This window comes from Nomascus leucogenys, chromosome 5 (assembly GCF_006542625.1).
Source record: "Nomascus leucogenys isolate Asia chromosome 5, Asia_NLE_v1, whole genome shotgun sequence".
NCBI classification, from domain to species: Eukaryota; Metazoa; Chordata; class Mammalia; order Primates; family Hylobatidae; genus Nomascus; species Nomascus leucogenys.
The window spans coordinates 134935163-134961047 of NC_044385.1; the positions used below are offsets into that span (position 1 = coordinate 134935163).

The 25885-nt window shown below is 38.4% G+C and overlaps 1 protein-coding gene across 1 annotated transcript in view; it reads left to right on the forward strand.

Moving 5' to 3' along the window:
- Window positions 1–25885, forward strand: part of MYO16 (myosin XVI) — a 575469-nt gene that overhangs the window by 14397 nt on the left and 535187 nt on the right. The window contains exon 2 of the mRNA XM_030813681.1: window positions 21708–21971. Within this exon, the coding sequence (XP_030669541.1) occupies window positions 21708–21971 (264 nt within the window). The remainder of the gene's footprint in view (window positions 1–21707; window positions 21972–25885) is intronic.

A 25885-nucleotide genomic window follows, 5' to 3' on the forward strand; every position in this document is an offset into this window, starting at 1 on the left:
CCTGGGGTTCCTCTTTCTTTACCTGGCTCTTGAGTTTCGGATCCTCAGCTCTGAGACTGGGAGAAATTCCTGAGCTCATTCTGCTTACATAATAGGCTTCTGGTTTCCATGGCTGTGTGGTCTTGCAGTGTCAGCCCAGGGATGCTCCCACAGTGTCACTTTTGATGTCTTCCAGTTTCTGATTTCCAGGGTTCTTGCACTCCCACCACTCCACTCCCTTTCCAGATACCTGGTCTAAAACGGTTGGAGCATTTATTCTACCATCTATCTGTCTGTCTGTCTGTCTGTCTGTCTATCTATCTATCTATGTATCTATCATCTATCTAGCATCTGTTTAAATGACTGCAACCCATGAGCTGAAATAATAAACCTTAGTCCTATTTAACTCTGTTAACACAATGAGAAAGCTTTGCTCTTTAAATAGTTAGTAGCAATGGTGTTTTTTAATGGAAGACCCATAGTCTGTTTACATCTCAAACTGCTTTGTAAAGAAGAAATTCTTAGTGAACTCAAGCTCCAAATTTTAATTAACAGTCTCTAAAATGCATAGCATTTAACATCTTTTTTTTTCTCATTTTCTTACCTTACATTACCCTTATCTTCATCATTGATTCAAGCATAAATGACATTTCAAAAGTATATTTAAATAATTGGTTTTCGGTAGTGTCAATGAAGGCCATAGAAAGACAAATCTGTGTTCAACCCTCACACCCATGAACAGGCCAGAAGACACTGGTTTAAAAATATAGTCTGGAGTATAGTCTGAAAATATTTTTAGGATGTTTGGTTAATAATGTTTAATGAAGTTAATAGTGGCAATTTTATTCCAAGAGTATAAGTAGGATAATACCAGAAGCATTCTTTACTGGTTTTCTGAAAATTTAGATGTTCCAGAGTGTTGTTTTGGGCTGGTTTCTAGCAGTTCTGTGCCTTATCCCTGTAACCCCAGGAAACAGTAGCAGAGACATCAGGGGTAGGGACAAGAGAAGAGGCAGTGGCCATGACAGGTCTCCTGAGTCTTCCTCACTCATGATGAGGGCTTACTTTGGACCAGATCTAAGCTAGGTCTGGGCCGTCAGGCCAAGACTGATCATACAATAAAGCTGGTTTGGAGTTAAAACCAAACTTACATTGATAAGATCTGACACATTTTCATGCTACTTAACAATAGTATTTGGTAAAAGAGATTGAGTCATCAATAGTAATCAGTACACATAAAAGACGGTCATAAATGTTCTTTAATGAAGTCATGTTTCAGCAGTTCTTTTCTTGATTCCCCAGTGTCTACGATAGTTTGCGGTGTTAAAAATGACCCCCACACCTTGTAAGTTTGGTATGTACACTGTCTCCTGTAGCTTTAAAAAGGCTCTTAATGTGATTCCTAACATTCAGAGAACTCAAACTTGCCTACTCTGTGCCCCGATCTCCTTCCACCAACCTCATTCCACCTCCCACAAAATAAGGAATATGGTCTCATTCACCTACAAGGATTCTGGGGAAAAGATCGCCAGTGGTTTTCCCCTTACCAGCTGTGACTTTGCTGAGGAAACACACTGAGTTGCAGAAGATGATGGATCAATGTTGGCTGGAATTGCATGGAGGGTGATAGATCAGGAGGAGGCTATGAGTGTCTGAAAGGAATGCATATGGCCTCAGGTAGTATTACTGCCCAACACTGCCCATCCCACCTGTTTTATCCTCCACATCTACCTTGTACATCCTCCTCCTTTCCCTATGCCAAAGAGTTGATGCTTGATCCACAGAGGAAGTGGAATCAGTACCTCCAAGTTTCCCAGCTTAGACTAAACAGAGCATAAGTAGCCCTGCCCCAGGGCGCGAGAAGGTGGGGACTCAAGAGCCAGGCGGGAAACCCTCTTAGAAGTGCTTACAAGGTCATGCACTTACTCCCAGCCCTGCCTCAGCTCTGCCCAAAGTTCAGGCTGACTGTAGGTTGCCCCTGTCCCCTGAGACACTACATTTTCCCTGGTTCCTTAGTTTGTGATCAAATGTCTGCATAAGGAGAAAGTGGTAGCTCCCACGAAAGGAAAGTAAGAAAAAGGAGGGCTGTTTTTGTTTGTTAGTTTGGTTTTCTTTTTTTCCCTTTTTAAAATTTTCTTAATATATCTGGATTATATCATCCATGATGTAGTTTTTAGCATGCTTTTCTTTCTGTGTTATTCAATTAATTTTTAACACATGACCAAAGATTTTAGAGGCACACAGATGAACCACATAACCCCATTTTATTAATATATTTGGAAAAATATTTTAGTTGACTCTTGATTCAAAATCAGCTATGAAATTGTTGTATTAAAGGATAGTAATCAAAGTTATGGAAAAAAATCTGTTATACATTAAGATAATTCCTCATGTCTCTCTTCAACTCATGATTAAGCAATTTATGTCATTCTGTAGAATTTGTAAATTGGCATTAAGCATTCATCTTTGATTTCAAAATTTTAGCCTTTATCAACTTTCAAATCAAAAGGCATGAAATCTAACTTGACCTTCTCCAAGCACTAAATTTTCCTTCCATCTGAGTGAACTGAGCACTATATCTAGTCCTCTCCTTTAGATATAGGTATATTTAGGCCATTGTGCTATGAAAGTATTCTGTGACTAATATAATCTGTCAAAAAGAGACAATATTGGTAATTTTGACTTTATTTAGAAATAATTAAATGCATCCCTTTGAAAATCACATATTGCAATATTTTCTCATTTTTAGAGCTTTAAAATATATAATAGGACTTCTGCTTGTGTGTATAAACTTACAGCTAGTTTAAAGAAATTGTATGCAGCTAATATCTGTAAAATATTCCAGTTGCTTGATAGACATTTCCTACTTGAAGCATTGTCAGCGAACACTGTATATATATGTATTCTGATACATATGAATTGATAATTGATACATTAGTATCACAGTCATATGCATGCATATATTTGCTCCTCTTCTAAATCCATGGCATTTTCTCTTGTTATTGATGGTTTTGCCTTTATTCTTGTCACTGCAGTTTGAAAGTTCAGAGACCTTTCTTTCTCTACCTTCTGACTCCACTTTCTCCCTTGTCACCCAGTAGGGCAATTCACCATCTCTCAAAGGCTCTTCCTCTTCATAATCCCTATCATTTACCCTGGCATTGCATGTTTTTTATTCTAACTCAGACTCTCCTAACTTTCACCCAGAATTAGTGCATATGCTTCAGGAAGATACTCCCCACCGTGTCTCTCTATCAGCTGCTCTAGAAGCCTCCAGATTTTTGATGGACTCCACTATTTTTTTGTAATGCTGTTTGCAAATATTTAATGGTTCCCTGTGGCAGAACTAAAAATGATGAAACTCTTTTTATTCTCTCAGAAATGTGGAGATTCCAATTCTTGTTTTAGCTTTATTTTCAACTTTTCACCCTTATGTATCTTCGCTTCTGCCAAACTGATAAGTGTTTGAAATTATCCTATAACTTCTGCCTTTCTTCCATTTTTTTCTCAACTTAACATTGAGAAATTTTTTCTCATCTTTGAATTTAAAATTTTTAGCTGTGATTAAATTTCAGATCAAAAGGCACAGAATCTCTAAGTACTAAATTCTCTCTATATCTGAGTTAACTTAGCACTTTATCCATTCCTCTTCTTTAGATATAGGTATATTTCAGTAACTATCTTCTTTATCCTACTTGGTGAACAATATCAATGCAAAGTAACTGATTAAACTTGTAACCATCAAATGTCTAAATACAAAGGTTTGCATATAGCAAATTCTGAATAATAGATTTGAATGATTGAATACATTAGCAGATGAATGAATGAATGAGTGCCTTTAACATGACAGGACCCTTGATACACTCTGTAAATGCAACTGTAACCAAAATAGAGATGGCCCCTGTATTCATGAAGTTTATGGTCTATAGGGCAGAGGAAAAGGAAGAATACTAATTAAAGTCTCCCTTTCATCATAAGAGCATAATTATGTGGTGAGCCAACAGCTTTACATCAACTTTTCAGGCACATTCAGATATTAAAAGGAGTACAGTGCAAGAATTGGGCTCAATGGGCCATAATGGGACAAAGACGGTTAAACTTAACTTTCATGCTCCAGGAATACGCTCTCTGGTCCTTCTCTGGCTTTAACATTCCCTGGGCATGGTCAGTGGTGTCTCCATATCCCAGGAGGAGAAGCAATGAATACTGATTTTCATTGCCTCTCAACTCTTTCTTACATGTGTGCACACTCAACCCAATGGTTATGTCTTCATGACCAGGGATTTTATCTTCTACATTTTTATGTCTTAGTTCACAGCCAAGTGCAGAGAGGACATTCAATGATTTTTTGTTTATGAAGAATCGAGTGACTGAAGGGAATTGTTGTTCTCATTGTAAGCACAGCACATACTGAACACAAAATGTGAAGCTTTCTGCTATTAGAAAATGTATTATTTAAAAATAAATAATATATAATAAATATTCTATATAATACAAAATATAAACTCTTGTTCTACTTGTGGAAACAAGCTATACATTCAAAAGAGGACAGAACTAGTTATGCCAAAGACATATGTCCTTTGGCACGAAGAAATCGATCATTATGGATTTTTATATTACATGAGTCACTTGGTTGCCACTGACGGAAATCAACTCATAATGGTTTAAATATAAAGGGGAATGTATTGGCTTTTATATTTGGAAAATGGCCCCTATACTCATAAAATCTGAATGCCAATGGCTTCATGTATTGCTGGATCAGGGGTCAGGGGATTTGACTGATATTTTCCACTCTAATTCTCTCTCTTTCTCTCTCTCTCTCTGCATCTGTTTCTCTCCCTTTTTCTGTCTCAGAAGAGATTGACCTTGACAGCAAATGGCTATATCCTCATGGGCTGATATTAAAACAACAGAGAGGGCATTAAAAGAATATTCCAGTGTCCATTTATCAAACTCAAAGGAAAGATCCTGAATTGCCCCACTAGGGCCATGCCCTACACTGGAATCAGTCATTGGTTGTCAGTATCAGAGCCATTATGGTGGGCCCAGCCCACTTCAGATTTCCAGTCCTGTGGGCAGCTGACTTGGACAACGTTTCTACTAACTCTCAGGACCACATGGAGGGACAGATATGAGGTGATTCTCTAGGGGAAGGATGCTCCCAGAAAAAATAATGGACCACTCTAGACGGTTAATGAAAATGGCAGAATCTGTATAATGGAGTAGCAGGAAAATAGGAATAAGGATGGAAGATATATGGAAAAAGCTGACTTTATTTGGAATACAAATTAGTATTAACCTTCAATAAGCAAGGTAGAACCATTGACTATTTCTATACCATTTCTGTACCATTATTTGCATACCATTATTCTGAATTAGTATAATAGCAAACATGTTTTTGAAGTCTACCTAGTAGAGTGAAGTGGTGAGAGAATAAAGCCAAGGGTGTTTAATGCAATAATTAAGACTTGTGATGAGAAGCGTTCTTATGTTGGACACAGAAAAATTTATCTGTGAATTGGTTTCTGTGTTCTCGCATTGATCTTTAAATTGACCTTGCAGAATTTCTTTCATCTGAATGTGTCTTAGAAATTAATAAAAAGGGCAATGAAAATCATTAAAAACTACAAAATATATGTAAAACCTAAAAATGACAATAGAGATTTTAGCATCTGATTTTTCCCAAATGTATTTACAGTGAAAAGGAAAATAAAACAGGCATTGTAAAGCCAAAATGTAATATTAAATGTGAACTTTAGTTTTGTCTCAGGCCTGAAAATGTTTTGTATCAAAAAATTATATAGCAAATATTTTATATCAAAATAATATTTTAAATAAAGTTATTGTCAAGACACAGGAAAATCATGATTTTTTTTCAATTTTACTTGCAATCATGAAATTTAAGTTACATACATACATACATACTTTTAAATTAAAAACAAAGGAATTTAAGAGAAATTATTAATATAAAGTATATGCTCGTTAGTCTTGTATCTAAAATGTGTAATGTTCATTTTGCAATGTTGCTTCAGACTCAGACTAAAGGCATCCAGGAAGCTGCCTGAATGCAGCCAGCAAGGGCTTCTGTTTCTAGAGGAGGGAATCCTGTCTGAGACTGTCTGAGCACCAGAGAATTTGTCTATTAAATACCTTTCTGGCAGGAACAGTGAGCTGAGTCTCTTCCAACCGGAATTGAAGATGTTGATTAAAGATGAAATATGTAGATATGGATTCAGAGCAGAAGATTGTTCAACATTTGAGGGCTCAAAAATGTATATTTGGGGTAATGCATCTAAATTTATTTTATTGAGTATAAAACCAAAGAGAACTTCTCTTTTGGGATATAGCCTGTTTGGGCGAGGAATCCAAGCTTGTCTGAGACTGTCTTAATTCCAAAGCATCATCCTCTCTTGGAAGAAACAGAGCAACAATTTGAGCTCTTAAATCTTGAAAACACGCAGTAGTGGAAGCAGGGTGTTTAGAATGACAGGGGCATTTAGGAAAAGACAGGTTCTGCTGTCCAGCATATGACGCTTCATCCGAAGGCATCTGGAAACAGCCATAGGAGGCAGTTCTGATCTTAAATGGGCCAGATTTTTTAGAGAAATTGTCATCTGATAAGTCAATAGCTATGACGGGATGTGCCAGACCCTTGGCTGATGCTTCACATGCATTTTATCATTGGATCATCCCTGTGAGGTAGACATGAGACACAGAGAGGAAAAGGAATCTGTCCAAAGTCACACAAGCAATAAATGGTTGAGTGAAGATTTGACACCATGCAGTTGGTTCCCAGGGCAGGGCTTCAAATCAGCAGGCTCTCCAGAGTCTGGATGTAGCTGGCTGGTCTCTGCAGGGAACCTGGCTGGTGGGTGCCCTGCAGCATTCTTTGCACTGGGGCCTTAGCACTTGGATATGACTTTGGAGCTGTCTGTGGCACAACCTGCAGGGCATAGTACACTCCGTCAGCCATAGGTTTGACTGGACATTTGGGTCTACTGGGATAATGAAGCAGAAACATCACATCACGAGGAGAACCTTCAGTTTTATTATTACCCTGAAACGAACCCTAGAAAGAATTATGACTGTAAATCTATATCCACTGAAAGCTTTTTATCATAATCAAATCACTTGTTATTTAAGAAATATGGTAAAGGAAATATTAAGTGTCGGAAAGCATAGATGGATGTGCAAAAAGTAAATATACCTTACATTATACAGTAATTTTTATGTCATGTGTATTTGTGTTATTTCCATTGTAAAGAGAAAATACTTATTACATTCTCTCACTAGATAAACATGCCCAAATAATTGGATGGAAACACAAGAAATGGCCTCTTGATACATGATTTAAAGAATTAAGAGATAGCTGTAAACTAGCGAAGTGAAAAATATTGTTGACTTTCTTGAGAAGAATTTAAATTATTTAAGTTTATTTCTCTGTCTTTCAGAGAAGTGTTTAAATGCAGGATTACGTGTGGACCTAAATCCTCAAATATTTTAGGGCATAGCATCTATATCTTGCACAAATGTAATTTCTTTCAACTATTTTTTGCTCTATAAAGAGGGATATAGACCTGCATCTTGATTACAAAGATGGTAAAATCCAACACATTTTAAAGACTTCAGTGCTTAAGGAGGCTTTTTTTTTTTTTTTTTTTTTTTTTTTTAGGCTCTGGGGGAGTGGGTTGAAATTGATTATACTCTTGTCTTTGAGAATCCACATTGTTCCTTTGTTTCATTGCCATTGTATATGCAGTAAAAAAAAAAAAGTCTTTGGAAGAGTGTTATAACAATGGATTCTGAGAAGAAAACTTCTGCTAGAGGAGTTGTTAGGAGCACAAATACCAAAGTGTGTGTGCGTGTGTGTGCATGTGTGTGTGTGTGTGCATGTGTGTGTGTGTGTGACTGTGTCTGTGTGTCTACAGCACCTGCATGTAAGCATGCAAATTCCTGAACAACTATCTTTTAGCCTCTCAGAATTCCTAACAAACACTTCTATAAAATAGGGTAAACAATAAGTTTGTGCTTACATTATTTGTGAAATGCTTCAGATATGTATGTATGTTTTTAAAGCCCCATAATGTAGCTGCTTGTGTCTTATCACTTTCTTTCATGTTCCTATAGTGGTAAAAACACATAACATAAAATGTACCATTGTAACCATTTTTAAGTGTACAGTTCAGGAATGTTAAGTATATTCTCATTGTTATGAAACAGATTTCCTGAACATTTCATTTTGTCATTCTGAAGCTCTGTACCCATTCAACGTCAACTCTCATTTTCCCTCAGTCCCTGGCAACCATCATTCTACTTTCTGCTTCTGAGTTTGACCTCTTTAGAAGCCTCATATAAGTGGAATCCTACAGTATTTATCTTTTAATGATCAGTTTATTTCACTTAAAAAGTGTCTTCAATATCTATCCATGTTGTGGCATGTACAAAGAACCTCTTCCACTGTAGGCTGAATAATATTCCATTATACATGTATACCATGTTTTGTTTATCCATTCATCTCTGGACATCTGCTTTCACTTCTTGGCAATTTTGAATGGAGCTCTTGTGAACGTGGGTATACAAATATCTCTCCAAAACCCTGCTTTCAATTATTTTGATGTATACCCAGAAGCAGCATTGTCAGATCATGTGATAGTTTAATTTTTCATTTTTTGAGAATACTCCAAGCTGTTTTTCACAGTGGCTGCACCACTTTACAATCCCAACAGTGATCAAGTGTTACAATTTCTCTACATCCTCACCAATGCTTTGTATTTTCTGTTTCTTTGATAGTAGCTATTCTCTCAGATATGAGGTCATAACTTGTTGTGGTTTTGACTTGCATTTCTCTGATGATCGATGATGTTGAGCATATCTCTATATGCTTGTTGGGAATTTGTATATCATCTTTGGAAAAATATCTGTTCAAGTCCTTTCCCATTTGTAATCAGATTATTTTGAGTTTTTGTTGCTGAGTTCTAAGAGTTCTTTATGTGTTCTAGAGATTAATCTCCTATTAGTTATATATGGGTAAATATTTTCTCCCATTCTGTAAGTTGCCTTTTCACTGTGATGCTTATGTACTTTTATGCACAGAAGTTTTTAAGTTTGATGTAGTCTCATTTGTCTATTTCTGCTTTTTATGTCTGTGCTTTTGGTGTCATATCTAGAATTCATTGCCAAGTCCAATGTCATAAATGTCATAAAGATTTTTTCCCTGTATTTTTTTCTAAGAGTTTTACAATTTTAGGTCTTCATTTTGAATTAATTTTGTATATAATATAAAATAAGTCCAATTTTATTTTTTTGCATGTATCTTATTTTTGTTCTTTTTTTTTTTGAGATGGAGTCTTGCTCTGTCGCCCAGGCTGGAGTGCAGTGGCGCAATCTCGGCTCACTGCAAGCTCCGCCTCCCGGGTTCACGCCATTCTCATGCCTCAGCCTCTCCGAGTAGCTGGGACTACAGGCGCCCGCCATCACGCCCGGCTAATTTTTTTGTATTTTTTAGTAGAGACGGGGTTTCACCGTGGTCTCGATCTCCTGACCTCGTGATCCGCCCGCCTCGGCCTCCCAAAGTGCTGGGATTACAAGCGTGAGCCGCCGCGCCCGGCCTATTTTTGTTCTTTTATTAAAACTGGTATTATTTGGTATGTTCAATCTTTGATAACATTTGTATGTATTAAAATATATTCTTCCCCCTGGTGTAAAACATGAATGTTATTAGAAAATGGAAGAGGATATATATGCTTATATGCGCGCACACACACACATGCATATACATACATATATATACACATATATATACACATATATATACACATATATACACATATATATATATATATATATATGTATTCTTATATAGATTGTGTCCCCTAGAAGCAGAGAATGAGGAGTCAGGTGCACATTCCTATGTATTGAGACAGCTCAACAGAGAAAACCCATAAGGGAGTGAAGGAAGCAGGGCATAGAACAGAAAAGAGCAGAAAAGCTATGCAGTCTTTGGCAGAGTCTATTATTCCAATCCACTTTGCTTTAGGGTACAAATCACAGCATGGAGTGTCTCTGCTTGAGTCAAGGGGACATGTTTTTGTATCCTTGTGTAGGTCTCTCAGTGACTACGGCTTATGGGATGGGGTTAGGATATTCCACTCCCTGGGAGGCTGAGGCTGACAGGGCAGTTGTCTAGAGGAGGGGAAAGCTGTGAATTCTTCCAGCCAGTACCGAGGTGATATGGTTTGGCTCTGGGTTCCCACCCAATTCTCATCTTGAATTGTATTCCCATAATTCCCACGTGTTGTGGGAGGGACCCAGTGGGAGATAATTTGAATCGTGGGGGCGGTTTCCCCCATACTGTTCTTGTGCTAGTAAGTCTCACAAGATCTGATGGTTTTATCAGGGGTTTGCATTTTTGCGTCTTCCTCATTTTGTCTTGCTGCTGCCATGTAAGAAGTGCCTTTTGCCTTCCGCCATGATTCTAAGGCCTCCCCAGCCATGTGGAATTGTATGTCCAGTTAAACCTCTTTTCCTTCCCAGTCTCAGATATGTCTTTATCAGCAGCATGAAAACCGACTAATACAGTAAACTGGTATCAGTAGAGTGGGGTGTTGCTGAAAACATACCCGAAAAAGTGGAAGTAACTTTGGAACTGCATAACAGGCAGAGGTTTGAACAGTTTGGAGGGCTCAGAAGAAGACAGGAAAATGTGGGAAAGTTTGGAACTTCCTAGAGACTTGTTGAATGGCTTTGACAAAAATGCTGATAGTGATATGAACAATAAGGTCCAGGCTGAGGTGGTCTCAGATGGAGATGAAGAACTTGTTGGGAACTGGAGCAAAGGTGACTCTTGCTATGTTTTAGCAAAGAGAATGGTGGCATTTTGCCCCTACCCTAGAGAATTGTGGAACTTTGAACTCGATAGAGGTGATTTAGCCCATCTGGTGGAAGAAATTTCTAAGCAGCAAAGCGTTCAATAGGTGACTTGGGTGCTGTTAAAATCATTCCATTTTAAAAGGGAAACAGAGCATAAAAGTTCAGAAAGTGTGCAGCCTGATGATGCGTAGAAAAGAAAAACCCATTTTCTGAGGAGAAATTCAAGCCGACTGCAGAAATTTGCATAAGTAACAAGCAGCCAAATGTTAATACCCAAGACAATGGAGAAAATGTCTCCAGGGCATGTCATAGGTCTTTATGGTAGCCCCTCCCCTCACAGACCCAGAAGCATAGGAGAAAACAATGGTTTCATGGGCCAGGCCCAGGGTCCCCATGCTGTGTGCAGCCTAGAGACTTGGTGTCCTGCGTCCCAGCTGCTCCAGCTATTGCTAAAATGGGCCAAGGTCCAGCTGGGCTCATGGTTTCAGGGAGTGCAAGCCGCAAACCTTGGCAGCTTCCACATGATGTTGAGCCTGCAGGTACACAGAAGTCAAAAATTGGAGTTTGGGAACCTCCACCTATATTTGAGAAGATGTATGGAAATGCCTGGATGCCCAGGCAAAAGTCTGTGGCAGGGGTGGGGCCCTCATGGAGAACCTCGGCTAGGGCAGTGTGGAAGGGAAATGTGGGGTCAGAGCCTCCACTGGGGCACTGCCTAGTGGAGCTGTGAGAAGAGGGCCACCATCTTCCAGACCCCAGAATGGTAGATCCATCAACAGCTCGCACCACACACCTGGAAAAGTTGCAGGCACTCAATGCCAGCCCATAAAAGCAGCCAGGAGGGGAGTTATACCCTGCAAAGCCACAGGGGGTGGAGCTGCCCAAGACTATGGGAACCTACCTCTTGCATCAATGTGATGTGGATGTGAGAACTGGAGTCAAAGGAGATCATTTTGGAGCTTTAAAATGTGACTGCCCCACTGGATTTTAGACTTGCATGGGTTCTGTAACCCCTTTGTTTTGGCCAGTTTCTCTCATTTGGAATGGCTGTATTTACCCAATACCTGGTACCAGCATTGTATCTAGGAGGTAACTAGCTTGCTTTTGATTTCACAGGCTAATAGGCAGAAGGGACTTGCCTTGTTTCAGATGAGACTTTGGACTGTGGACCTTTGGGTTAATGCTGAAATGAATTAAGACTTTGGGGGATTGTTGGGAAGGCATGATTTGTTTTGAAATGTGAGGACATGAGATTTGGAGGGGCTAGGGGCAGAATGATATGGTTTGGCTGTGTCCCCACCCAAATCTCATCTTGAATTGTTCTCCCATAACTCCCACATGTTGTGGGAGGCACCCAGTTGGAGATAATTTGAATCATGGGAGCAGTTTCCCCATACTATTCTCATGGTAGTGATTAATCTCAGGAGATCTGATGGTTTTATCAGGGGTTTCCATTTTTGCATCTTCCTCATTTTCTCTCACCACTGCCATGTTAAGAAGTGGCTTTTGCCTCCTGCCATGATTCTGAGGCCTCTCCAACCATAATAAACTGTAAGTCCAATTAAACCTCTTTTTCTTCTCAGTCTTGTGTATGTCCTTATCAGCAGCATGAAAATGGACTAATATACCAGGTTAGCGGGGGATGGGTAAAGGGCATTGGGCAGCACATCAATAGCATCCACTTCCATATTCCAAATGTCTGAGGTCTTTGATATAAAGCATCTCTGAAATTGAAAATATAAGGAGAAGTGATTGAAACATAATTCATCCACATCAGATAAATAAATATACATTCTTACTCATAAATGATAAAGTCAATTTTATTTTCCTTTACAGAAAATATTCCAACAGTTATTTTATTTCCTTCTGTTGATTCATTTTCCTTTTGGAAAAAAAGCAGGGCAATAAGCAGTTTATTTTCATTCATGCCCATAATATATTGAACCTTTCACCAGAATCTGCTTCATTCTCAGCTTTTTGAGTTCTACTCATAAAGGGTGAATAATAACCAATAAAATCCAGTACAAAAATTAAAGAAAAAGCAATCAGTGAAAACAGGTACTCCATTCTAATTGTCCTGCTTCCTTGGTGCTCCATGGAGACAGCTGACTCAGCAGCAGACAGCAGGCTGCCAGTGTCCACCACACATCCCTCTAAGAGGCTCACCTAAGAAGGCACATACGCCTGCTGCAGCTGAAGCTTCCAGGCCTCCTATGTTGAATATCATCTTGAACGGTCTTAATGAACCACATAATTTCATCTAGAAATGTTACTATATACTGTAGCTAAAGAAATCACCAAACCATTTTTCTCAATAGCTGTAATATTTTAATTGTAATCCTAATCTGAATATGCTCCCCCCATTGGCTAGCTCTTTGGACCTCTGTCACCAGACAGGTGGCTGTGTTTGTGTAGAGCTTTTGCTTTGTTCTGTGTTCCGTTCCATTGGTCTAAGTGTCTATTCCTCTACCAAAGCCACAGTTAGGAAATATTGAAGAGAGAAGGTGACCTAATAGATTTATATCCTCCAAAAATAGAGGAGAAGTTATTTGAAAGGTTTATTTTTGTTATCTGTAATTTTTTTAATGAATGCTATATTATTTTGTGTTTGTTTAATTTTATCTGTAGCATATTTCAAGAGGTGGAAGAAATATATATCTTGGTTGTAGGAAAGATGGTTCTACATGTTACTAAATATTTCCAGTTTGCTTTTTAATTGTAATGACATTTGTAAACTTAATCAATGATTTTTTTATTTTCTTACATTTTCCTATACGTTAATAAGGTGGAACATCTTTTGTTAGGTTTGAAAATGTAGCTCTCTTCTTCTGTGTGTATTTTGACTTGCATTCAGCAAAGTTCCGGACTATCACTCCTAATAGCTGACTCATAGGGTGTATTGGTTTCTCTATGTAGCTAACAGTATTTACAATAATAACTGATTTTTTTCCTCTTCCTACCCACATTTCATGTTCCTTATTTATTTTTCTATTTTTTTCTACGGTAAGACCTTCATTTTGAGGTAGAATAGAAGCAGCAATAAAGGGCCTTATTTTTCTAAATTTTAAACACAATTTAATGTTTTAAAATAAGCCACCCTTTCATTCTGCTGACAAACTATACACTCATGGGTTCATTTTGCTAATATGTATGCACTTAGGCTATTTGCATGTGTTTATACAAGAGATTGACCTGTAATCTCCTTTTTGGGATGGCCTCATTTTGGTATCAAGCTTATGCTTGTCTCAGAAAATGAACTGAGGTAATTTTCTTCTTTTTCTATTGTACGAAAGAACTGGATGAAAATGCAGGTTATCTCTTCCTTAAAGACAGGTTAAATCATTTGGGTCATTTTGTTTGTTTGTTTTTATTTCTGGTCTATAGATTGTTAAAAACTGATTTAATTTATACAATGATTGCATAAATTGGTTCATTTTCCACTTCTTCTTGAGTCACTTTTTGTGAGTTACATTGTTCTAGAAATTGTCAATTTCTCACATCTTTCTTCGCCTTTCCTCTTTTCTTGTTTCATTTCTATTAATGAATAGCATCATTTTCTTTTCTTCTTTCTTTTTTTGTTTCAACTATTTGTGTGTGTGTGTGTTTTCTAAATTCATGTGCCAGATACTTCACTTATTGACTTTAAAACTATATTCTTTTCTAAAATGTATTTAAAGTTATTAATTTATTTCTGTGAATTGCTTTAGTTTTATCCACAAAATTGTGATGGATCTCCTTTCATCAATGGTTAATTCTAAAAATTTATTATTTCTGTGATGTTTTCTTCTCTGAAACATGCTTTATGTAGAATTGGCTTTATAATTTTCTGAACATATGGGGAGGTATGGTTTCATTTCTGTAGTTGATATATCATTTTCAATTATGTTAAGAAAACGCCTGTGTAATTTTGGTTCCTCAGAATTTATTGAGATTTGCTTTGCTTTATGGCCTAAGACACAGTTAATATCATAAATCATCTATGAATTCTTGGAAAAGAATATTTCCTGCAAATTGTCTACAAGTTTTTATAAATGTACTTAGATCAAATTTTCTGTGCTCTTAGTAATGTTTTTCCTCTTTAGCAATCACAGAGAGATTTGCTTAAAAATCTTGAACACTGAGTGCACCATGCCACAGGAAGATTTTTATTCTAGATGACATGGGGCATTTCTGGTAGTTGTACAGCAGAATAATTTTATGCATTCTTTTTTTTTAGTTCGTTTTCCTCTTCACTTTACTCTGTATATATACACACACACACACACACACACATCTATTAAGATGTCTAGGTATAGATATATATGTGTGTATATATATATATAAGTGTATATATATGTGTGTATATATATATAACTAGATGTCAGATAATTGCTGGCTTTCAAGTTTAGTCCTACAGAGATACACATTCGCTGAGCAGGGGCTTCTGGCTGTAAACTTTTATCTGGAATTGCAGGATAACTATATATGTAGGATCCCTGCCACCTCCCTTGCCCCACTAAAAAAGTGTAACACTGGAGATAAAGAAATCCAATACAAAGATGAGCTTGATGACACTGCCTCAGGCCAGATAATTCTGTAAGGAAGAGCAGTTAGATGAGAACACGGTGTCATCTTGCATTTCTGTAAGAGCAGGACTAAGCATTTATCTGCCGTGTGTTAAGTGCTGGATTCGGTCCTAATAAAGTGTGATATTTCTGCCATCAATGTAATTGTCCATTCTGCAATTTCATCCAATAACAACAACACAACTATTGACTACATCCTGTTCCAGATGCTGAAAGTAAGCAGGGGAAGAAACAGCCCAAGTTCCTGCCTTTATGGGGCTTACAGAGCAATAAGAAAATATATAGAATTTTATTTTAGGAAATTGACTAGTATAGATATTAGTATAATATACAGTTGAAGCATAGTAATTGATATTGTAGGAGAGCCAAGTGTGGTGGTAAATGCCTGCAGTCCCAGCTACTTGGGAGGCTGAAGTGGGAGAATCGCTTGAGGCCAGGAGTTGGAGGCTGCAGTGAGCTATGGTTATGCCACTGCACTCTAGCCTGGGCAACAGAGTGAGACCCCATCTCTAAAATAAATAAATAATTAGATAGATAGCTACTGTAGAAGTATAAGAGTGATAAATACTAAGGAGAAAAATAAAGCAAGCAATAGGAATTGAAGTGTTTTTCAGGGGACATTTGCCTTGTTAAAAAGGGATTTTGAGTGACCACCATGAGGAAGGGTATCTGTTGACCAGTCTTAAGCTGTCAGAAGTCCATTTGTTCCAAGGTATAGTTTAAATCCATTGTTTCTTTGTTGACTTTCTGTCTTGATGACCTATCTAGTGCTGTCAATGGAGTATTGGAGTCCCCCACTATTATTGTGTTGCTGTCTAATTTCTTAGGTCTATTAGTAATTATTTTATAGATTTGGGAACTCCAGTGTTAGGTACATATATGTTTAGGATTGTGATATTTTCCTGTTGGACAAGGCCTTTTACCATTATATAATGTCTCTCTTTGTCTCTTTTAACTACTGTTGCTTTATAGTTTGTTTTTTCTCAGATATAAGAATAGCTACCCCTGCTTCCTTTTGGTGTCCATTTGCACGAAATGCCTTTTTCCACCCCTTTACTTTAAGTTTATGTGAGTCCTTATATGTTAGGTGAGTCTCTTGAAGGCAGCAGATAGTTGGTTGGTGAGTTATTCTACATTCTGTAGTTCTGTATCTTTTAAGTGGAGCAATTAGGCCATTTACATTCAATGTTAGAAATGTGAGGTACCATTGCTTTCATCATGCTCGTTGTTGCCTGTGTACTTCGGTTTTTTTTTTGTTTTTGCTTTTTAACTTGTATTTTTGTTTTATAGATCCTGTGTGCTTTATGCTTTAAAGAGGTCCTGTTTTGATGTATTTCCATGATTTAAAGCTCCTTTTAGCAGTTCTTACAGTGGTGGTTTGGTTATGGCAAATTCTCTCAGCATTTGTTTGTCTGAAAACAACTGTGTCCTTCCTTCATATATGATGCTTGATTTCTCTGGATACAAAATTCCTGGCTGACAGTTGTTTTGTTTGAGGAGGCTCAAGATAGGTCCCCAATCCCTTGTAGCTTGCAGGATTTCTGCTGAGAAATCTGCTGTTAATCTGATAGGTTTTCTTTCTTAGGTTACCTGGTGCTTCTGTCTCAGAGCGCTCAAGATTCTTTACTTCATCTTTAGATAACCTGATGACAATGTGCCTAGGCGATCTTTTTTGTGATTAATTTCCCAGGTGCTCTTTGTGCTTCTTCTATTTAGACATCTAGGTCTCTCTCAAGGCTGGGGAAATTTTCATCAATTATTCCTCCAAATATGTTTTCCAGGCTTTCAGAATTTTCTTCTTCCTCAGGTACACTGATTATTCTTAGTTTGGTCATTTAACATAATCCCAGACTTCTTGGAGGCTCTGTTCATATTTTCTTATTCTGTTTTCTTTGTCTTTGTTGGATTGGGTTAATTTGAAGACTTTGTCTTCAAGCTCTGAATTTCTTTCTTCTACTTGTTCACTTCTATTGCTGAGACTTTCCTGAGCATTTTGCATTTCTAAAAGCATGTCTAAAGTTTCCTAAATTTTTTATTGTTTTTCCTTTAAGTTATCTATTTTCATGAATATTTCCCCTTTCATTTCTCATATCAGTTTTTGGATTTCCTTGCATTGGGCTTTGACTTTTTCTGGTCTCTCCCTGATTAGCTTAATAACTATCCTTCTGATTTCTTTTTCAGGTAAATCAGAGATTTCTTCTTGGTTTGGATCCATTGCTGGCGAACTAATGTGATTTTTTTGGGATATTGAAGAGCCTTGTTTTGTCATATTACCAGGGTTGGTTTTCTGGTTCATTCTCATTTGGGTAGGCTCTGTCAGAGGGAAGGTCTGGGGCTGAAGGCTGTTGTTCAGATTCTTCTGTCCTATGGGGTGTTCCTTTGATGTAGTACTCTCCCCATTTTCCTATGGATCTGACTTCCTATGTGCCAAACTGCAGTGATTGTTGTCTCCCTTCTGGGTCTAGCCACCCAGTGAGTCTACCCAGCTCCAGACTGGTACTGGGGGTTGTCTGCACAGAGTCCTATTACGTGAACCGTCTATGTGTCTCTCAGCTGTGGATACCAGTACCTGTTCTGGTGGAAGTGGTGAAGGCTGCAATGGACTGCATAAGTGTCCTTAGCTTTTGTCGTTTAATGTTCTATTTTTGTGCTGGTTGGCCTCCTGCCAGGAGGTGGCATTTTCCAGAAAGCATCAGCTGTAGTAGTGTGGAGAGGGACTGACAGTGGACGGAACCCTAGAACTTCCAAGATTAATGCCCTTTGTTTGCCACTACCAGGGTGGAGAGGGAAGGATCATTAAGTGGGAGCAGGGCTAGGTGTGACTGAGCTTAGACTCTCCTTGGTTGGGTCTTGCTGTGGCTGCTGTGGGTGATGGTGGTGAGATTCCCAGGTCACTGGAGTTGTATACCTAGGAGGATTACAGCTGCCTCTGTTGAGTCATGCAGGTTGTCAGGGAAGTGGGGGAAAGCCAGCAGTCATGGGCCAGGCAAACCTAAGGGCCGATCTCACTCCCACCGTGCCCCACAAACCAACAGCCCTGAGTCTGTTCCCAGGTGGAGGGCAAGATGGGTTTGAAAACTTGCTCGAGGCTATCCAACTTCCAGCTGCAAGAGAAAAGGGCTTGAGTTGTTTCTCCGCCTGTGAAGTCTGCATGCCTGATTCACACCCTCCCTCGAGTTCTGGCCAGGATGCTTCTCATCCTGTTCAAAAATGTTACAAAGTTCAGCTAGAGAATTCCTTCTCCCTCTGGCCACCCTCCCAATGGATCCCTGTGGTGCCAGGCAGGAATGGGCTGCTTGGGGACCCAGTGAGCCCCAGGGCCTTTCTGCTGCTTCCTCTACCCATGTATTTTGCTCAGCTCTCTAACTTGACTCAGCCCCAGGTAAAGTTGGAAAATTCTCCCACAGGCAGACCTTCACCTTCTCCAGTGGGGGTGTGTGTTTGGGAGAGGAGGGTCTCTCTTTCCCACTTCTGCAGCTGGGGCACTCATAGTATTTGAGGTTTCTCCCAGGTCCTGCAGGAGCAGTCCACTTCTTTCAGAGGATCTGTGGGTCCTCTCGGGATTGCTGGTTTCTTCTTGAAGTAGATCTGGAGCTAAAATTCACAATGCAAGCCTCTACATGCTGCTCTGTCTGCAGCTGCAATCCAGTCCTGCCTCCCGTCCACCATGATCCCCTGAATCCCTGTGTTATCTTATAGATTCTTTATTTTTTTCTTTTTTTGAGATCAACTGGTCGCATCACATATCTTATTGATTCATATACATATACATACATGACACAGCTGACCCACTTGGACTTAGATTAAAAGAAAGTCAAAATGCCCAGTAAATTTTCAGATTACAAAAGAATCAATTTATAAACTAATGTTTTAGATCCAAACATGGGGAATTATTTAACAAAAATGCATTAAAAATCAAGATTTGAGACATGAATGGATTTAAAATTTAGCAATCATGGCCTTTGAATTTTCCAAATCATAAAGGAAAATAAGAAAATTAATTTAAGAGCCACCTTCTACATTCCCTTTTGACAGCCTGTGAGGGATAACTCAATGAATCATGATCTGTCACTGTGGATTCCTTAAAAGTTAATTGAAAATTTCACCAAGAGACCCTTCTTAAGAGTTACAAACTAGAGGACTGCTGTGTTTATTCGATTATCCTCAGCCATCAACTGCTGGCTAATCAACACATGGCACTCTGCAATGTTATTTGTTTTAATTCTTTAGGCTTTTTTTTTGTGTGGCCCTGTTGATCCCCTGAGCACCTAACGACAAGCCAGGAAAGTCACAGAAGTCGAAGTGTCACAAGTATCAAAGTCAATCAATCAAGCCCTGTGCAGTTTTCTACACAGATGTGAAAGCAGAAGACTTTTATGGTTCTTTATTAATGAGCTTTCTCATACAATCTGTTTCTGGCAGTGATCATAGCTTTTATCAATAAGTGTACTCCAGAGCAATTTGTCATCATTTCAGAACCGCTGTTGTCTATTTGTGTTTAGGTCACTGGAAAGGGAATCTTTTATGTATAGCTAGTTGATATTTCTCACATCACTTTTATGAATACTTATGAAGAATCTTATGAAAACGTATGATACTAAAACGTATAGCTTTTGTCAAATGCAAATAAATGAACACAAAATCCCCCAACACGGCTTCTTTTTCTTCCTACATCTTATGTAAAAGTACTTATATATTCAATACCTGGCATTAGAGAATCATGGTGCTTTGGTTTGTTTCTTCTCTATGGAGAATTTTTTATTCTGTTTGTCTAATTGTCTCTTTAATCTTAGACAAGTCACAGCCTCTCTCATCTTGGTTTTCTTTATATGCTAAACAGGGATGTTTATGCTGGTGCACCTGGGGGCTGTGAGAATAAAGACTTGGAAAGTGTCACAAGAAACAGAAGTGGAAATAGTGTTGTCATGACTTGTTGTTCCTTCAAAGGACCAGGGCATCCTTCCAAAGATGAACTATACCCTTAGTATATAATCTTCTCAGATATGGCATATGATCAACCACATTTTGTGCATGCATAGTTACTTTAACCTCCTTGAGACCTGATATCATAAATAGCTTAAGAATATATAAACACATCTGAATCTGTGTTTGCAAGCCAGCTTCTAGAATTTTTAGTGCTTTAACATTGATTTTCTGCCAATAGTAATATTTCAACCTGGTAGTAAATATAAGTGTTTGTACAATTCCATTACAGGTAATTTGACTGGTGTTTATAGGAAGTAGCCTTTTGAAACAAGGGGGATATTTTAAGTTTCAGAAATGGGAATTCAGTTTGTTAATCACTATATAAATAAAACAAGAACCGTAGCAGCCAAAATTCTCTCCACAATTTTGAGAAATATCCCTGTGCCAACCCTCAGTCTTTATACTTAACCACAGGTTTCTTGGAAATGAATGTCACTGATTACGAGAAAAAGAGTTTAGCAATAAATTAATGAAAAATGTCCACTGTATCATATAAGGAGTTGATAGCACATATATTCTCCTTTTTTCCCCACTCTGTTGCCCAGACTGGAGTGCAGTGGTGCAATCCTAGCTCACTGCAAACTTAAACTCCTGGGCTTATGTGATACCCCACCTCAGCCTCCAAGTAGTCGGGACTACAGCCACATGCCACATGCCTAGCTAACTTAAAAGTTTATTACTTATTTATTTATATATTTATTTATTTATTTTTGGAGAGATGGGGTCTTCCTATGTTGCCCAGGCAAGTCTTAAACTCCTGGCTTCAAGTGATCCTCCCGTCTCAACCTCTCAAAACACTGGGATTACAGGCTTCAACCATTGTACTTGGCAGCATATACATTCTATTACATTAAATTAACAGCGTCATGATTAGTCACCATGATATGCAAACGCAATTCTATTAGGTTGTTCTGAAAAAGTTAGAATGATTTTATGCCAACATTTAACATGTAAAATTAGTATTATTTAATTAGACAGAAGGAGCTTGACACAGTGGTGAAATCTGGAGACTTTTGGTATGGATTGAAAGAAACAGGAAGGGATGGATGGTTAGTAATTGTGTTGAGCTTAACTACATATGCATGTCTAATTATATCATTTGTTTTATTACCACAGAATCTTGAGGAACACACGAACTATTTTTCCCCAATCTATAAAAAGGGCTTTGGATTTGCAATATCAAGTGCAAGGAGAATTGTTGCATTTATGACCTGTGCAATGGACAATATAAAATCAAGTGTGCTGTGGTGCACACTTATAGTGGTTATAATAATAGGTCTGGTGACGCTCCCCTTGCATTTCTTCCAGGTTGCTTTCAGCTATGTAACGTTTTTCGATCCCATGAGATGGAAATCGACCAGTGCTTGCTAGAGTCCCTTCCCCTTGGCCAACGGCAGCGTCTAGTGAAGCGCATGCGCTGTGAGCAAATCAAAGCCTACTATGAGCGTGAGAAGGCTTTTCAGAAGCAGGAAGGGTTCCTGAAAAGGCTGAAGCATGCGAAGAATCCGAAAGTTCACTTCAACCTCACGGACATGATACAGGACGCGATTATCCACCACAATGACAAAGAAGGTACATGATAAAGAAGGACCCGTTTTCTGATGTGTTTTTCATGATTGATTTTAGTTGGTTTGTTGTTTTTTTTTGATGGAGAGATGGGGCAGAAAAGTCCTTTTAAATATTGGAGGCTACTATCTTTTAACTGTTTGAATTATTCAAGAAAAAAACGCTCTTTGCAAAGAACATCATTAAAAGTCCTGCCACCTAGTAAGATAAAAAAATGTAAAAATTGTGGTGAAATTGTATTTTTTTTTTTTTTAAAGAATTACCTATCAGTAAAGCAAGTGAGTTCCTTTCAAATTGTTTAATTCTAATTGTTAGGGAAACTTTTTATCAATGAATTTTTTTTTCTATTTAGAAAATTTTTATTGAGACAGGGTCCCACTATGTTGACCAGGCTGGTCTCGAAATCCAGGGCTCAAGCAGTCCTCCAGCCTCAGCCTCCCAGAGTGCAGGAATTACAGAGAATTGTTTTTCCTGATGATGATTTGGGAATGTGGAATTTGTTAATCCTTAGCTCATGCTTTGATAGATGCAGCAGTAATGTCACTTTCCCCGACTCTCAGGAGTCAATTTCTTTCTCCCTTAAAGTTGTTTGGCTTGTGGTATCACATTTTTCTAAGATTACCCAATGCAAATCTCAATTGTCTTCACAAGACTGTTAAATTTGTTCACTTTTTATATATTCTTGTATGTGAATTTTTCTGTTTTCCTATATAGAACCCACTTTCCCAGTTCAAATGTGAGATAAATGTTCCAGCTCTGGATGTAATTGTTGTAATTGTACAAGGCTTCAAAGAAACCAATATAAATCAGTTTACCTTGACTGGTTCTCAAATCAGTTTTGAATGAGTCTAAAATGAGCATCTTCACAATTCATTATTCACAATTTGAATCCAAAAATCCAAAAAGCTCGGAAGCTTTTGATAGCTTATTTAGTGGCAAAACTTTCACTAACCTATTTATGGTTTATAACCTGTTCAGTTTGGAAAAATAATAAATTCAATAACATATGTGCTTTGAAGGCTTTCAAATGAGGATTGTGACTCTATAGCTAAGAAAACCTATAGCACATTATATACAATAATAGTTATACATGGTAAGAAGACTCAAGTCGTTTTTTTCATGGTTTTGTGTGGGCTTTTTCTAGTTAAACTGTAATACTCTGAGAATTTCTGATTTTTTTTTTTTTTTTGTCTTAAACCGCAATGCTAGTAACAGTGAATCTTTGAGCTGGAAAGTACCTAAAAACATTTGGTGTGATCCACATACTTTATCCATGAAGGAATTGAAATTCAGCCATCGTATCATATTTTCTGGAAAGCTGTCCGGAGCACTCTGACCTTTCATTTTATTATTCTCTTCTCACCTATGGCTGTTCATTTAATGGCCATCTCCTCTGTGAGTCTGTGAGCACATTGAAGGTAGGGACAATTTCCATTAGGGTCATTGCTCCCTCCTGCCCATCTCATACCTTCCAGCAGCATTGAGCAAAAGAGAGTAAAGTGATCAGTTCTTGTTCAACACATAGTAGTTGTTACAACAAACTTAAATGAGAAAGCAGATCTTAAAATTTAAGCCCTATTTTGATTTAAAAGTAACAAAACTCAAAAAATAATTGGTGCCAGGTGTGATGGCTCATACCTGTAATCCCAACACTTTGGGAGGCATAGGTGGAAGACTATCCTGAGGCCAGGAGTTTGAGACAAGCCTGGGCAACATAGCAAGACCCCATCTCTACAAAATATTTTTTAAAATTAGCTGGACCTGGTGGTGCATGCCCAGCTACTCAAGGAGCTGAGGTGAGAGGATTGTTTGAGCCTGGGGGTTAAGACTATAGTGAGCCATGATGGTGAACTGCACTCCAATCTGTGAAAGAGGGCAAGACCCTGTCTCAAAAACACTTCTTTTAATGTATTGGAAATGTTTTAAAATTTCTTGTACCAAATACCTACAGTGCACCATTATGTTTAGGTTAGGGTTAAAAGAAAATTCATAGTAGTAAATTACTAACTAAAAAGCCAAGAAGCAGTCATTACATAAGTTACGTTTCCCCAAACACTCATGTCATACAATCTGAATTAATGCTTTCTAAGCAGATGTTGTAGGTGTGAAACTATGCAACCTAGTTTCTAGTGGCAAGCTAGGCGAGAGATGATGGTGGCTTGGACCCAATGGAGCAAGGGTGTGGTGAGAAATAGTCAATTTTAGGATTTATTTTTAAGATAGAGCTGACAGGAAATGCTGATTACCTGGCTATAGGGAGTGTATTGATTTTCTATTGTTACCAAAACAAATTATCACGAATTTAATAGTGGCAAACAGCATAAGTATTATCTTACAGTTCTGTAGGTCAGAGGTGAGGTATGGGCTTCAGTGAGACGAAAACAAGGTGTCATCAGCACTGGTTCAACAATTCTAGCTTCCAGAGGCCACCTGCCTTCCTTGGATCAGAGCCCCCTCCTCCGTCTCCAACATCAACAGTGATGGATATGGGGCAGGGACAGTGCTCCTTCTCATGCTTCAGTTTGCCTGTTTCTTTGTCCATCCTTGTATCTGACTGAATCTTCTGCCTCCCTCTTGCACCTTTAGGGGCCTATGTGATGACACTGGGCTCTCCTGGGCTATGCAGGTTCACCTCCTGTTCCAGAGGCAGCTCACTAGTAACCATACATCCCTTAGTAACCATGCATCCCTTTCTCCAGATATCTTGCATAGTCGCAGGTGTAACTCCAGAGGGTGAAATTGGGACTGCCAAAATACGCCCTACTACAGGGAGTGAGAATTCCAGGATAAGATCAAGCTTTTGGGGCCTCAACAACTAAAGAATGAAATGCCATTAGCCACAGTAGGAGTGCCTCTAGGAGTTGTGAATGAGATGGGGTGGCATCCTGGCTGGAGACGTAAATTCAAAACTCATGAGCATATAGATGATACCAAAAACCCCAAAAGTGGTTAAAGTGATGTAGAGGAAGAGTTTAGGTAAAACGATAAGAAGTCTAAGAACTGAGTCCCAAGGAATTCCAATATTAAGAATTCAGTGAAATGAGGTCCAACCACAAGGAATGACCAGGAAGAAAGGATGAAAATGAGGGAGGGTGCTTTCTTGGGAGCCAAGATGAGAAGTTTTCAAGGAGGAGAAATTTTTATTGATCAAGCAGGAGGAAGCCTGAGAACTGACCATTGCATTTAGGAGTATGGAGGTGATTAGTTTTCTTGACTTGTTGGGAGCAAGAATTTTAATGGATTAGGTTCTGAACAGAGTAGGAAAACAGGAATGGACACAGAAAGTATAAAGAGCTCTTTAAAGGAGATTTCTGTAAAGAGGAGAGAAATGGGAAGACTGCTGAAGAGGGAACAGACATTAAGAGCTTTTTTTAATGATGGGAGAATTAACAGCAAGTGTAGGTGCTGATAAAAATAATTCATTTGCATTTCTCTAATGACCAGTGATGATGAGCTTTGTAGGCCACAAAAATGTCTTCTTTTGAGAAGTGTCTGTTCATATCCCTCACCCATTTGTTGATGGGGTTGTTTTTTATTGTAAATTTGTTTAAGTTCCTTGTAGATTCTGGATATTAAATGTGGTACGTATACACCATGGAATACTATGCTGCCAGAAAATAGAATGAGTTCATGTCCTTTGCAGGGACCTGGATAAAGCTGGAAACCATCATTCTCAGCAAACTAACACAGGAACGGAAAGCCAAACACCACATGTTGTCACTCATAAGTGGGAGTTGAACAATGACAACACAAGGACACAGGGAGGGGAACATTACACACCAGGGCCTGTCGGGGGATGGGGGATAATGGGAGGGAGAGCATCAGGACAAACACCTAATGTACATGGGGCTTAAAACCTAGATGATGGGTTGATAGGTGCAGCAAACCACCATGGCATATGTATAACTATGTAACAAACC